At 35.5% G+C, this 15,244-nt stretch overlaps 3 protein-coding genes across 4 annotated transcripts in view; all 3 read right to left on the bottom strand.

Annotated features, from left to right (window-relative positions):
- Window positions 1–2,329, bottom strand: part of LOC140813724 (large ribosomal subunit protein uL3) — a 34,984-nt gene extending 32,655 nt beyond the window's left edge. The window contains exon 1 of the mRNA XM_073172386.1: window positions 2,326–2,329. The gene's annotated coding sequence lies outside the window, so the exon portion shown is untranslated. The remainder of the gene's footprint in view (window positions 1–2,325) is intronic.
- Window positions 529–2,975, bottom strand: LOC140813725 (uncharacterized). Its single transcript, XM_073172387.1, has 3 exons — window positions 2,804–2,975; window positions 1,615–2,233; window positions 529–1,020 (listed from the first exon to the last, which is right to left on the bottom strand). The coding sequence occupies exons 2-3, from the start codon at window positions 1,959–1,961 to the stop codon at window positions 555–557; spliced, it is 813 nt and encodes a 270-aa protein (XP_073028488.1). The 5' UTR covers window positions 1,962–2,233; window positions 2,804–2,975; the 3' UTR covers window positions 529–554.
- An 8,267-nt stretch (window positions 2,976–11,242) lies between these two features.
- LOC140814333 (myb family transcription factor PHL11) lies at window positions 11,243–14,228 on the bottom strand. 2 transcript variants are annotated; one of them, XM_073173283.1, is made up of 6 exons: window positions 13,750–14,228; window positions 12,778–12,854; window positions 12,610–12,676; window positions 11,998–12,076; window positions 11,854–11,923; window positions 11,243–11,620 (listed from the first exon to the last, which is right to left on the bottom strand). In XM_073173283.1, exons 1-6 carry the CDS (start codon window positions 13,874–13,876, stop codon window positions 11,249–11,251), a joined length of 792 nt encoding a protein of 263 aa, XP_073029384.1. In that variant the 5' UTR covers window positions 13,877–14,228; the 3' UTR covers window positions 11,243–11,248. The 2 variants fall into 2 exon arrangements, with proteins under 2 accessions (XP_073029384.1, XP_073029385.1); XM_073173284.1 differs by having other exon boundaries at window positions 11,384–11,780.
- Window positions 14,229–15,244: the final 1,016 nt, after the last annotated feature.

Here is a 15,244-nt window from a genome sequence, read left to right as displayed (position 1 = left end):
TGTGTGAGACGGTCTCATGAGTCGTATTTTGTGAAACATATCTTTTATTTGGGTTATCCATTAAAAAATATTATTTTTTATGCTAAGAGTATTTTTTTTTATTGTGAATATCGATAGGGTTGACCCATCGCACAGATAAGTGAGACCGTCTCATAAGAGACATACTCTATGATGCAAAGAATATGAAACTAATTTACCATGGATTCAATATCATAACCTTGAAAAAACATATTTAGAATTTAGCAACGATAGTTGGATTTAAAAACAATTTAGATTAATGATAAAATCGAATTTTTGGTTGTATAATTATTTATAATTTAATATAATTCATCTATGAAAAGTGACTCTTTAGGTGGAAAAATAGTAGATTACAATTTTGAATCATCCCTGATTTACATTGATGCATACCTCTGAAACTACAAATCAAATACCAAATATAAATAGAAAATTTAACTAAAAAATCAGATGAATTTTATCTATGATCATCACTCTCACTGATCAGTTGGAAAAAAACCAACACCAGACAAATGAAATCTCGTCTAACATACTTACCATTATTCTTCTGCATCCGTGAGATTCGAATGGCGAAATCTTTGCTCGTTATAGATACACGCCCACGAAACAAAGACAAGAACTCCGAAGACCAACACGAATAGCTGGAAATTTGCAAGCATCTCGCCACGAATTTCGTGTTCTGTCGAATGACATTCTATTTCGCTCTCTTTAAGGCGACAACCATCCGGCATCATTGAGCCGTAAAGGGTGAACGCCGTTTGATAGAACCAAAGGCCCTGAAGAGCTATGGCTATGCAACTGCATAAATCCACTGGAAAACTGGATGGCATGAGGGCGCCAGCGATCGTGGATAGTATACACACACCAATAAGGACGACAAGGATAAAATGATAATATCCCTCGAGTCCCTTGTGCGTGGTCGAGTGGAAGTAGAACAGAAGATATTCTGCAGTGAACGCTGCTGAGGCGATGAAGCATAATGCACCTTCTGGAAGGGGAAGATAGCTGACAAAGAAGTAAACATCCTTCAATCATATTGTTGATCAATTTCACATCAATGTATGTATGTTAGTAGGGGCAGATGAATGAATTCATGAAAATGGGATAAGATGGAACGCCGCGGGGCGAGATTGGATGAATGAAAAGTTATCGACAAAGCACAACCAGCAAGTTTAGTAAACTATATACATAAAACTTCAACTTCTTCCTTTTAACCTGTCTCTTCTATTGAATCTGTCATGCCAGTCAGGATGATAAAGTAACTGCAATTGCAATAATCACATGAAGTAACAAAATCCCAAGTGACAGTTGCCTTGAGATGTTCTTATCTAGTCTCCATCATCACCACAAGTTCGTTTTAAGACCGAATATCAATTCGAGTTTGTTAAAAGATCCTCTAAAACATCCAGCTACTTGTTAGTTGTTACTTTTTTTCACGGAAGGACAGACGTGGATTAAGGCTACTTGAGGTTTGTAAGAATGCATAAAACATAAACCCATCCCATTTCTTGAATCCTTTTACAATTGGATTAAGAATTTCTGGAAAATTTTAACCTTACTTGGAAGAAACGAGTACGAAGACTGCAAAGAAGTAATCACCTTGTTTTCTCTGAGAGAAGTGTAATGATACCGAAGATGAAGAACATTAGTAGCATTCCAGAGTGCTCAAAATTGTTCATATGAGAAGGATTCAAGACTCCATGAACGAAGATCTTGAGATGGGTTGAATACAAAAATTCAATGCATAGATCAATGAAGCCTCCAATTGCAATAATGTAAAGCTCCAAATACTTGAACCTCCCCTCAAAACCTGGAACAGGATTCCAAACTCTGACCTGAAACGATTTGGGATTCGACACATACCTAACTATTGAGCACCAAATATGCCACATTCCAACAACAAAAAACAATGTCCCGGGAAGAACATGCCCTGGAAAAGAACCCATCTTTTTGGTGAACTAAATCAAGACCAAGATTTTCTGGTTATTCCAGTTCTTCGGAAATCAAGAATTCACTTTTCAAGCTATATGAACCTAATCGAGAAACAACCCTTTCCTCTAAAAACGCAAAACCTTAAAAAAAGAAACAGAGTGCCAACAAATCCGAGAAAATGTGTTCTCCCTTTTTCACGGCATACTTTCTGATACTATTCTTCGGAGCCAACACTTCCACGCTTAGTGAGTCACCCCACTAATCTCCCCCTCTCCTCTTTCCCTATCTGCAACACACTAGCACGAACAAAAAAAATGAAAATCTGAACACCTGTCCACAGAAATTTGTATCAAATTTTTAATAGCTGAGTGTTTCTTGAAAAACCCACCATGGAAGTGCTTTCTCGATCAAATCTATCTCGTAACTCAAGAAAAAAATTATTGCAACGAAGAGAATAAGAAGTCGATGTAGTTTGGCAAACCAAATTATTCCTCTCGGTGCAATTTTCAAAATTCCGAATCTTCTCAAACTTTGAAATGTGAGACAAAAGTAAAAGTCAACAATGAAATTAACCAAACGAACAATAGAAAAAACAGTCAAAAAATTCAACCACCAAGCCCAGATCTATGGCGACGGTTCATTCAAAGCTAAGATATGTCGAACGGGGACTGTGGACTCGGTACGTTTGTGAAACAACAATAATAGGAAAATGCACTGCAAGTAAAATCACATGATATATCCAGTTGTTGGACAACGGCTCAACGCAATTTTAGCTCATAGTTTTCACATATCTGTGTGAATTTCGGCTAATTCAGTCTAAAAACGACTGAAAGAGAGAAAAGAAAGAAGATATTACCAGCATATATTCAGAAAGAACTGTTCATATTGTGATCAAATCCACATGGGAAAATAATCTTTTAGAAAAAAAATCGAGAAAAAATCGAATTTTTTCATGAAGCTAATAATCTTTTTAAGAATTTTGTATTGATGGGGATGAAAGAAAGTTAATGGGGTTAAAGTGCTAAACATAGTAGACAGGTAGAGCAGACATAAAGACGGAAAATTATTTAGGAATCATTAGATCTCTCTCCACTATTGCATGTAAACCACCATGTGATGTTCATGTCGCATGTTGCCCTTTTTTCTAAAATAATAAATTTAGACGTCTTATTATATTGTTCCACGAATCTTTATTATGATACATATCAATTTTATTTATATTTACAATAAAACATAATATTTTTTACAATAACAATAATATTTTTTATAGTATGTATCACAAAATTGACTCATGAGACTGTATCACAAGAAGTTATTTTATAAATACTATTAAATAAATTTCAAAACTATACATACCACTCGTCATAATTTTTTATTTTTTTACTTCTATTTATCTTGATATCTTTTAGTATAAGGAAAATAATTGCATGTCTTTCTCCTTTCAAAAAAAAAAAAATTACATGTCTTTCTAGTTTTAAATGACGAAAAAATAATTTTTTTGTAAAAAAAAAACTTGTAATTCTCATTATAATCATCATGTCGGATTACAAATGTTTCAATCAAGACGGGAAATTTCCATTCTCCCAACCAAACGAGGAGGGGGAAGGATAAGCCAAACGAGTTAACATGAATTAGAGCAATGGAATGTGTTACATTTGCGAATCAGCTTTATTCAAACTCCCGTATATTGTGTTGATCCTACGTGCTGTGATTTGAGATAATAAATATGAAAATAAAGAATAAATTTGTTGGGTGCAATAATTGTCCTTGTTTGGTAGAGCGATCGAACCGTCGTACTTGAGCTGCTGTGCGGTTTAAAATATTTGAGTTGCACCATTAACACCAGCTATAGATTTTAGTAAAACGGCAAGCGCTCGGTCCTGTAATTGGTATCAGAGCCAAGGTCACTGGTTCGATTCCCATTGATTGCAAGGAGTGCAATTGTCACGCCCCGAGACCGGGGTTAGTGGACACCGGCGTTATCTCGCAATCACATAACTGCAAGACAACTAGCCTCGTAGTACAGCATATACCAAACCAGTTTATTATCATAAATTTCCCAAAAGTTCAACGTCTTTACAACTCAGAAAGAAATAGAAACATGCGGAAGCGTAAATACGAAATACAGAAAACATAAGACTGAATAATCGATCGGTCACGAATTAGACTGCTGCTTCACCATCCCCAAAAGTATTCTTGCTCCTCATCCTCAATTTGATTCTCATCCTTATCTGGGTGGGAAAGTAAGGGGTGAGTATTTCGGGGAAAATACTCAGTAAATGGGGGGCCAATCGGGCATGAAAAATATCGAGATTATACATATACACGAATTATCACAATTTCAATATTTAGCATGTCGAATCAGATACAAAAAGAACGAATACAGCACTGAAATCATCTCATTTTCGATGGTTTTTAACTGATCAGTCCCCTATATGTTACTCCTCTAAGGGGCGAGGCCAAAGGAACGGTTATTATAACCCACCGCATCAGGACCTAAACAAAGATTTCAAAGTTCGGAACTTCCTTTACCATTTCTAAGTCGAATCATTACAGTGCTTAACAAATACTCAACATGCTTTCAATAAACGAAAATTCCAAGAAGCAGAACGAATATATCATGCCGATATAATTTTCAGAGTCATAGCTATTTTCGAAATATAATATGCCAATCGAAATAGTAGCAAAAACCACTTACTGTATTTTGATTGCTCAAAGAAACGTAAACACGAACGGCGAGATTGCGGCAGAGCTTCTAGAGGGCGAAGGGCTTCGAGACTACAGAGTTGCTAGAAAGGATTTCGAGAGTGGATGTGCCAATTCGAATGAGGAGCCCTCCTTTATATAGGCACGAACAACCTTCTACAAGGTAGGCTCCAGTCGCTCCATGAATGACGCTGCGTTGATGGCTCCATGAATGACGCTGATGGCTTGATCAATGGTTGGTTGCATTAACTTCTCCCGGATGAATGTGGCCACTTTTTGGTTCAAGGTGCTCACTCGATTTTCATGCTGAAATGGAGTGATTTCGGCTGGTGCATGGTCTTCACAGCAATTATTGAGAGGGAGATTGTTGGGTGCAATAATTGTCTTTGCCTTTGTAGAGCGATCAAACCGTTGTGCTTGAGCTGCTATGCGGTTTAAAAGATTTGAGTTGCACCATTACTACTAGCTATAGATTTTGGTAAAGCGGTAACCACTCGGTCCTACAAAATTGAACATCGAGATTTACGTGGAAAATCCCTAAAAATTATTAGGGTAAAAACTACAGACAAGATGAAAAATTTCCACTATAATATTTTATGGCGTACAATTCACTCACTGTATTTTCAAAGAGAACACACACTCTCTTAAAAGAGGAGAACAAAATACCTCACAAATATTATAGAACTAAACACTCAAATGCTATAGGATGAAAGAAAACTCGAAGAAGAGATGATTTCAGAATGAGAGGAGATAACTCTATTTATAGAGCTACCCGTAAGTGTAAAACTGCGTGTAGGAAATTTCTTTCCATATGTTGAAAATGAAAAATACGACCCGTTATTTTGATCAGTCAACACCAGACATGCATAAATGATGTATGTTGACTATTCTTTGCCGACAATTTTCTCATTAGGAGATTTGATTGAGAATCAAACATATTTCCACACATCCTTTCAATCTTGTCATTACCTGTTGCTTATGTATCTGCTAGGCCACTTGAGGATCTACACCACTCAAACTTAACAGTGTTCACAGGCTTGATCAGAAAATCAGCTATGTTATCTTTTGTATGAATCTTCTGTATATCCAAACTTCCTTCTTCTACTACATCCCGAACAAAGTGAAACGGGCTACGTTTCTGGTTAAGCGTCTTGTCTGAACTGGCATCAATTACTGGGTTGAGATTTAATGGTCTTTTTCCTGCCGTCAATTTTCCTTCTCCACCATTTCAGTCCTCAACTCTTCAAATACACAGACAAATTTCCTTCATATCATACCCTTCATTTATGCCTTTGTCTTCCACTACATTTGTTGTCATGAGATTAATATCAATAGATTGTCCCGACTTTCTGTGATTGCATAAGTCTTAATGATGTTGTCTCGCATGCCTGTTTTGGTAAGAGATAGGTCTGCGGACACATATTTCTTGTTATGCCGTTCTTCTTGTTTTGTCCCTAATTCACTAGGTTTTGCATTATTTCTGGCGAATTGTGTTGTTTGTTGATGTTTTGATAACTTGATGTATGCTTTCATACCCTATAGGTCAGGTTTAATTTATCAGAAGATGTATCATCATACTCTTTGATATTGTGTCTCATCCTCCCACATGACATAGCAAAAATCCGGGGTCATCCACCCGAATCAGAGTCAATATGCAGAGTACTTTCTTCAATAGCTGGGCATGGGGATGCCGGGGATATTTTCTTCCCGGGCCATCGAGCGCCCGTGCTTTCATGCAAGCTCCCGGGAACTTCTACACGGGCTATCTCGAGAAGCATACCACACTCAAGTGTATCAGGATAAGCTATCTAATCTGTCAGAATAGCATGTGTTTGGCGTGTTTGAGAAGCCATCTGAAGCACAGGGTATGGGCAGCCACCCTAGCATACTTAGAAGGTGGACACTGAAAACAAGGTAATGATCAGATATCCTTCTATAAATAGCAGGTACATTTCTCATTTACAGATTCTGAAATTTTGAACTCTCAAGCACTCACATATATTATCAAATATATCGCTTGTTTTCTTCATCTTCAACCTGCTGACTTAAGCATCGGAGTGGCCAAGGCGGACACCTCTCCGACGCTCATTCACGAGTTCTTTTCCTTGATTCACAGGTTACAGTGAAAGCCATTATCCTTGCTAAAATTTCCTAAACACAAGATTATCCTCATCATCCGGTGGATTGCTCACTTATCTCACACTTGATTCACCTGGATATCATCACTCATATACACAAAGTACGATCAAATCTTTCAGGACCTCGTCAACACCCACTCTAACACATTTCTTTAGGGGTTATGAGATGCAGACACTCACCCGAATTCTGGAAAATCATCCAAGGAACTTTCTGTTGGATCTGGTTTTCTACACGTCCAAACGCAGCGGAAGTTTTAAAATTTTTATTTATTTTGACAATCAAAATATGATTTGCTTTGGGCGCTCGTATGATTTTAGATAAAAACATACATAGGATGTTAGAATCGTTATACCTTTTGTGAATAAATCAAGTGGTACCAACTGATCCGGTATTACGGATCTAGCTCTTGATGAATCCCTACGAACTTTCTTCAAGAGACTCCTTTCTTTCCTTTAATTAGGTCCACGACTGGATGCTCTATTCATCTTCCAAATTGCACTAGAAAATTTGGAAGAAGTTTTAACGTTGTAGAGAAAAATATGAGAGACGGCTCAATCTCTTTCTCAAAGTAAGGAGGCCGAAATTTTGGAGAAAAGGAGGAAGGAATTTTCGAAAATTGTGAAGCTTGTGGTGGCTAGGGTTTGACTTGCATACACTATTTATAATTAAGTCCTAGCCTAATTACATAATTAATATTAATGGGATTGATTTAATTAATTGAGTTAGTCTAACTAGTTTAATTAATTTAATCAAAGTCCATTAAAACTTTAATTATTTAGTCTGTTGGACTTGTACTCCTACAAGCCCATTAAACATACTTCCCACCAATTTTAATTTAATATTTAATAAACTCAACATTTGATCTTAATAAATTAAATACTTTATAAATTGAACATTTGAATTTCTTATTTAAATTATAAATTCAACTCACCTCCAAAATTTAATATTTAATAAACCCAAATTTTGAGTTTAATAAATTAAATTATCAAATTTTTTAATTCAACTCCTTGAATTTATTCTCTCCAAATTTCATAAATTCAACTCCTTGAATTTACTATATCATAATATAAATTCAACTCTTTGAATTTATTCTCTCAACGGTAACAAACGATCCAGTGCTTGTGTGACCCTCAATGGTTCAAGGATACAGCTAGCCGTAGGTTCACAACTTTTTGTGATTCAGGACATAATCTTTTATTCTGGCTTACTCTAGTTAACCTCATTCTTTTCATCAACACCTTGATCAAGAATGTCAGAACTCATTTCTGATTGCACCCATCGGATCATGGTAAGAGCGTCTAGTAGCATCGCCCCATGATCTCCTAGGTATCACTGATAGTGCATGCAAGAACCAGCCGATTATGATTAACGTACAGTACGGTCCCTTCATCTCATATATCCCGATCGAATCTGCAACCATTGGTTCATCGAGGGTTGCATATTAATTTGATAACTGTGTGATAACTATAATAGTGGCATTGCGTGTACTATTTGAGAACTCCTTATCTAACGTACATATCATACTCTGGTCAGAGATTCCATGCACTCTTATTTCATCAGATCACACAGGATATCCACACCCGTAGGTGAGCAGTGAATCCCCGACTACAATGCACTGGCTCCTATATATGTCGCAACTGTACCCAACCTCGCCACCTGATGACTCTCCTGGAGCAGGTAAACGAGTCAAAGCACAGCCCTAGCATATAGAGCCTCAGTGTTGTCCCGGGTCGTAAGGACTAATGGTGTACATTACAACCACGGACTTGTCCTCTCGATGAATGATAACCACTTGGAAAGTCCGATGGAGGGTTGTTCGGTATAATCATCATATGAATATCCATCTGCATGTTTGGACATCTCTTTGCCCTTACCTAGAAACGCAGTACACAACATCACAGATGCTAGTCTCGAGCTCAAGCGACCTTTATCCATGTTTTAGGCGGCTGAATCGACTAGGAACGAATTTAGAATATGCAGTATTTACAAATGAGTTTCAACATCGAATTACGATTCATTTGTATTAAAGCATAATCAAGGACTTTATCTATGCTGATTGCATGGGTATACAGATAAAGTATAACGGAATCATTAAAAAGTTAAATTATATTAAAATAAAGTTTCTTTATTTCACTTGAGTCAATAAATTCTCTAACCAACCGTTGGCTTGCAGGGCATCTACTCTAACACTTTCTATCTTCGTCGGTCCATATATGTGATCCAATCCGGTGCAGCAAAGAGTTGTTCAGGAGTTCAACTAGGAGATTATGACACTGAACCCATATTGAAACTTTGTCGAAAATGTGGCTGCATGGTGTTATGAATCCCTGTAGATCTTTGAAAACCACCAGGTTATTGAAGAATTTCCATGGCCCCCTCTTGCACGGCTTTTTGGATATCTACAATTGAATTAAAGTAAAAATCAAAGATATTAGATCGAGTCATCTCTATTTTCGTTTTGTGCAGGGTTTGTAAAAATCGGGGAATCTGCTTCTTTAAAACACAACAATTTATGGTTTTGATTGAGAAGACTTTTGCCACAAGGCAATTTATACCGATCGATTCTTTCTTTTCCAATTCTCATAGTCTCCTCATCAAGTGAAAGCTTTAGGCTTGTGTTTTGATGTGATAACTCCATCTTCTCTACCAATCGCGCAATGTTATCAGGATCCATATTTTGTGTTTGAGAGTTGCACCCTGAATCATGGAGAGTGAATTAGGTGAAAGAAACTTGCAACAAGCAAGAAGTCGCCTCACACTGGGGTTTTCAGCCATTTTTGTGACAAAATAAATTTTAATTGCAAATATATATTATCCTAATTTACATTATAAATTTTGTTCTATTAGGCACAATTAAACATAAGATAAGACAATGAAATATGAGATGATAAATTGAAATATAAAGGAAAAAAAAAACTATTTTTGAAAATTCTAATTATTATAGAAATGGAGTCAAACGTTAGATGGTATCTAAATACGTTGAAGCTCATACGTCATTCACACAAAATACATCATTCCCTTGAGCCTCGTATGGAAAAGTTCATCAGTATTACTTGCATCTTTGTTATACATATATATAAATCTAACATACATATAAATATAAGACTTCTAATTGTGAATTTTCAAATATACCCTTATTCATTTAGGTTAGCAAATTAAATCAATGATTTTTTTAATGGGTTCTTTTATAATTCATTGTACATCTTAAATGACTTTGTACATTAATGCATATTGAATTCATCAATTTACCAATGGTTTTTCTTTATTGCTACTAAAATTAGTTGATAAAATGAGTTGATTTTTTCATGGTTGCTAATGAATATTTAATGTTTTTATCTTATCTTTTCTTTTATTTTACATATAAATACATCACTTTTATAACAAGTTATTTTTAAATATGAACTAAGAAGCATCATATTTTTTTATTTAAATATGTCATTTTGTTTTTGTGACACTATTTTTTTTCTTATATATATTTTTAATGTTTGCAGGTGTTTTTGTGCTTATTATTTTTATTTAACATTATTAGAAATATTATATGCATAGAAAATTTAAATCATAACGTGTCTACACGCATTTGCAAATTTAGGATCAATGTACATAGTGTGTTTTCTGTGAAATGTGTCAACTCTACCCGTATTTACAATAATAATTAATATTTTTGTCATAAAAAATAATACTTTTTCAATAGTGAATCAAATATGATATTCGTCTTACAAAATGACTCGTGAGACCGTCTCACAAAATTTTGTATGTTATCTTATTTATATATCAATTTTATTTAGCAAAATCACAATTGATATTTAGTTTAATAAATGTTTCGTGGTTTTGTTTTAACATTATTATGATAATTTATTTAATTAAGAGAATTTTATTTGTCTATATTTACTCCATTTAATTACATCGTGATTTTGGTTTTGATAAAATTCACTATTATGGTATTTTTATTATTTTTCCATCGTGAATTATATTTGGATTGAAAATATATTTTCTAATTTGAGAAAGATGTCATTATGTTATAATCACACGCATTGAAAGTGTCATATGAATAAGTGTATATATATATGATTTATTGTCATAATATATTTTCATTTTTTGTGGTTTATATATATTTAGATTGATAAATACTCATAAACAATATGTTATTCGATTTTAACATTATCTAAATCTCATTATTATATATTTCATTATTAGTTATCTACGTGCATCGCACGTATACATTCCTAGTATATATATATATATATATATATATATATATATATATATATATATATATATATATATATATATATATACACACACAAATTTAAGAGTGTGTACTGATAATTGCATATTCTGATACGAGCTAGCTCTATAATGAGTTCTCACTGTATATTTGAAACAAGGGAACCGATACCACACTATTCAAATCCACATAATCTCATATTTTGCTAGAGGTTTGGCTTCACGTACAGTTCTATTCATTCATCCCAATAAAATCATAGCTACTTCTTCTTGTGTTCAACTCAAGATCCATGGATGGACCTTCGCGTTTAATCTTCGTGTCGTTTATTTCTTGTCTGCCTCCCATGTAACTCGGCTCACGAACCGTTCCATCGACTCCATTTAGTTGTGCTGATCTGTCATTGACATTCCCATTTCCTTCATTTTCCTTGATGCCTCGCATGAAACTTGATAGAGCTAAGTTGAAACAGGAAAGTTGAGCTTTCGTTGACTCTATACTACCAGGGTGATTCAAGTAGGCTGATAAGCTGCGCTCAGCTTTTTCTAGTATTGCTTGCAAGTACTTCCCTTGAGCCTCAATTCTAATTTGCAGTTTCTTCTGCACCTGTTGCATGAAAAGGAATGAAGTAATCCTAGGTTGTTTCATTTGACTTGTTATGTTGTTTGCCAGAATAAGAAATAGGATATATAGCATGTTGTGTCTCCACTCCCCGCCCCCAGGTTCAGCAGCCAAATCTGTTATGTCCATCTCCTTACAAACTTAACTGCAAAATATTTACACAATGAAAAGATCTGGACTATATCCGAAGTAGGTTTATTCCTTGTACGTAGACATACCTCAAGCTGTTCTTCAAGTATTTTCTGCACTTCAATCTGGCACTTTAGTGCTTCAGCAATGGGAATTTCTCTGTGAAGAATATCATCATTCACGTTAAGAAAATAATACCTAAAAATGTGTACATTTAATCAATTTTGACCGACCCTTGATCATTGGTCATGCTTGATGAATTTGTACTTGCACTCGCACCATGCCAGTTTTGATATCCATGAGAAGTTTCTGCTGCGAATAAAATATCAGAAATGCAAATCTCGAGAACAAGAACTGACATTGTCATGTAACAGAGCAGGAGGCGAAAACCAACATGGACAACCAAAGGAAACACCATCTTAAAGTTTTAAAATAGTAAGTTTCAGCACGTTAAGATATAACAAGTCCCTTTGTTCAGTAATTTTTTGGAGCCGGCACTTGCGCTGAGCCACTTATAAAAAGATAAAATGAAACAAAAACGATTGGAAAATAAGATTCTATTAGGTTGAAGCACAATCTATCAACTCTTAGGCCACAAACCAATGAAGGGGCGACTCTACACTATGAGCTCTACTAACAACTATTTTGTATCCTTTTCACCTAATAAAAATGATTAACTGGGTTGTAATAAAAAATTTAATCACATCGTCTCATAAGACCATCCACATTCTGACATAGAACTTGCAGGGTATCACAGTATCTCTAACAAAACATCCAAAATGCTCTCTAAGAGGGCTTTGATTCTAAAAAAGAATTACACTAACCGAAAACCATAGAGAACTTACCATTGTCCTCTTTATCATGTTCATTAACTTGCTGTCTTTTTTCCTGTAGCTGTCCAAGTCTATATTTCTGCGCTACCAAATATCGAATATTATCCCTTTGTTTGTCTGATAAAAATATGAATTATATTGATTAAAAATGATACGCTTTTAGGAGACAAGAACCCGTACCTGCAGATGGCTTTTTAAGTGATACAGTGTCAAGCCCTTCAATCCCATTACCCTCAGTACTGATTTGGGAGTTGCCTCTGCAAGTTCAAAACCATCAAACTTAAGACACAACATTGCAACTAACATACATAGTTTTGGGCTAATATCAGAGGAATCCGTGTTCTGATATAGGATTTCTTGAAATATGTCGAATGTAAAAGTCCTCTTGACATGTGCACTAAACAATTTTTCCGATGATTCAATCATGGTAGATTAATAAAAAGACTTCTCATCCTAAGTCTAACACAAGCCAGACCATTCAGCGGATTATGCTAGCAGTTAATATGTTTTCATAATTGGTAAGCTCAAATAATTATCAAATTGCTGGACAAAGGATTTCTGTAGCCTCATAAATCATGTCAAACTCACAAACTTTGAATCAATATATATATTACACTATTGCCTTGTTTTGAAACAAAGTTCGCGATATAATGTGCAACAGAGTAGTGAGAAACTCGGCGTGCTCACGTCACTATTGCCTTGTTTTGAAACAAAGTTCGCGATATTATGTGCAACAGAGTAGTGAGAAACTCGGCGTGCTCACGTTATCTATCTGTGAGTAACCACACTTCATAACATTCCATCTTTTTTCCAGTGAAAATATACAGGAAGGCGAGGGCCGAGTGGGTTAATAATTTTGCGGATCCCATCAGATCAATGAGTGTGTTTGTTTTTAGGAAACAGAACTTTACTCTTCGAAATATTTGCCTATACATATGATTCGAAAAAGTTATCCCCGGTTCATCTTCTTTTATACAATTCTACAATGTGTAATCAAATCGTCAATACGACATCTTGAGCAAGAACAACAAGAAATGCCAGAGATACATGGGGAAATTTTTCACAAAGTTCAAGAACAAAGTTACCATAATCTATGAATCTACACACGGTCACAACCAAAAGAAAGAGAAAATAAAGAAACCAATGACTCACTGTCAGGGCCACCAAGCCTAGTGACAGCATCCACAAAACGATCATGCAAATCAGGAGTCCACCGCAGCCGTGGCCTTGAATCTCTTAGTCCACCACCTCTGCCTCCGCAGCTGTATATTCCCTCCATCGCCACCACATACACACGGAAAACACTTTAGAACTCTCTCCCTCTGTCACTTTTTCTTCAAGCCAACCTTCAATTTTGAAACAAAGAAATAGAAAAAAGTCGAGATAGGAAAGTAGCAGATTAAATAAAACCGAGAATTTATCGAATCCGTCGCTGCATAATGTCAAAAAAGGATTCAATAGTGTACGAGCAGCAATAAGCAAAGATCGAACTTTCCAATAAATCAATCAACAACTACACCAAAACCCATGAATTATTTTTACTGTTCTCATGTTCACTTATCATTCTTTTTCTGTTTTTTGGGAAAGGTGTTCTGTTCACTTATCATTCATGACACAAATTATTTACTCACAGTTCACGCACTGATGTAACAGATATGCATGTACATACATTTGGATTTATCCGATTCTGCCGTTTGTTTGTGGGGATGGGAAGTGGGAATCTGCAAATAGAAAAGAACATGGCGAGGAAAATTCGGCGACGAATCTGAAGAAAGATGAGTGCCGGATGCATAGTTTCTTGATCCTGTAATAGCGGGAGTACGAAAGGTAGGGCTTTTGGACCGTCGGATTGTTGAAATCTTTAACTTTCCGGGTTTTGACGGTTGCGATTCAGAGTTGGGGAAGGTGGATAACAGAGGAAGGTTGCCACGTGGGAGCCAGCGTGGAATATTCTGCGTCTGAAGTGGAGACAGGAATATTCCTGCCGATCACGTGCCACGTCTTTCAAACTGGGGACTCCCTCTCCAATTGACAGGTGAAACAATCAGACTGTGAGTGTCTCATTGTTATATTAGCCATCGTTTTTTTTGGGGTAAAAAAATAATGAAATTGTTGGGTTATGCGTGTACGAACGAGATTAATATGGAGAAAGGTCACCTCCGAAGAAGCCCTCATGCGTCAAGTTGTTGATATTATGCCGCTTGATCTGGTTGACTAAGTGAGCCGTAAAAGAGCTACACAAAATCTGAAGAAGTAATATTATCTCTGCTGAGGACAGAGTCGACAGTATGAAAAAAGTAATATTGATATTTAAAAGATATGAGACAACACCAACAGATAAACACGCACCTACCCGAACTCATGAGCCTAAAAACCCGACCCATTAGCATCGAAGTAAGTACAATCTACGATGCAACAAGTATAAGAAAATAAAATTGAGTTTTGGCTCACATCTATAACTTTTAGTCTAGTGATAAACCCTCGATCTTAACAAAAATAGTTTCTTTAAATGGTTTTTAAATAAAATATATAAATTTTTTTAAATTAAAACGACATGAATAAAAATTATTATTGTAATATAATAAAATCATATACCTAATTTAGATAAATGATATTTCAGATAAATCCAAAATTACATCATCTTATA

The sequence above is a fragment of the Primulina eburnea genome, chromosome 15 (assembly GCF_022965805.1).
Source record: "Primulina eburnea isolate SZY01 chromosome 15, ASM2296580v1, whole genome shotgun sequence".
Lineage (NCBI taxonomy): Eukaryota > Viridiplantae > Streptophyta > Magnoliopsida > Lamiales > Gesneriaceae > Primulina > Primulina eburnea.
The sequence above is the reverse complement of the archived record's forward strand: the minus strand, read 5'-3'. Positions and strand labels throughout refer to the sequence as shown.

Coding starts and splice junctions, on each gene's coding strand:
- LOC140813725 (XM_073172387.1), bottom strand. CDS start 1,961: ATGGGTTCTTTTCCAGGGCATGTTCTTCCCGGGACATTGTTTTTTGTT. Junction 1,021..1,614: donor CTTCTCTCAGAGAAAACAAG/GTGATTACTTCT, acceptor CTTCTTTGTCAG/CTATCTTCCCCTTCCAGAAG.
- LOC140814333 (XM_073173283.1), bottom strand. CDS start 13,876: ATGGAGGGAATATACAGCTGCGGAGGCAGAGGTGGTGGACTAAGAGAT. Junction 12,855..13,749: donor TAGGCTTGGTGGCCCTGACA/GTGAGTCATTGG, acceptor TTGAACTTGCAG/AGGCAACTCCCAAATCAGTA. Junction 11,924..11,997: donor AGCATGACCAATGATCAAGG/GTCGGTCAAAAT, acceptor TATTCTTCACAG/AGAAATTCCCATTGCTGAAG.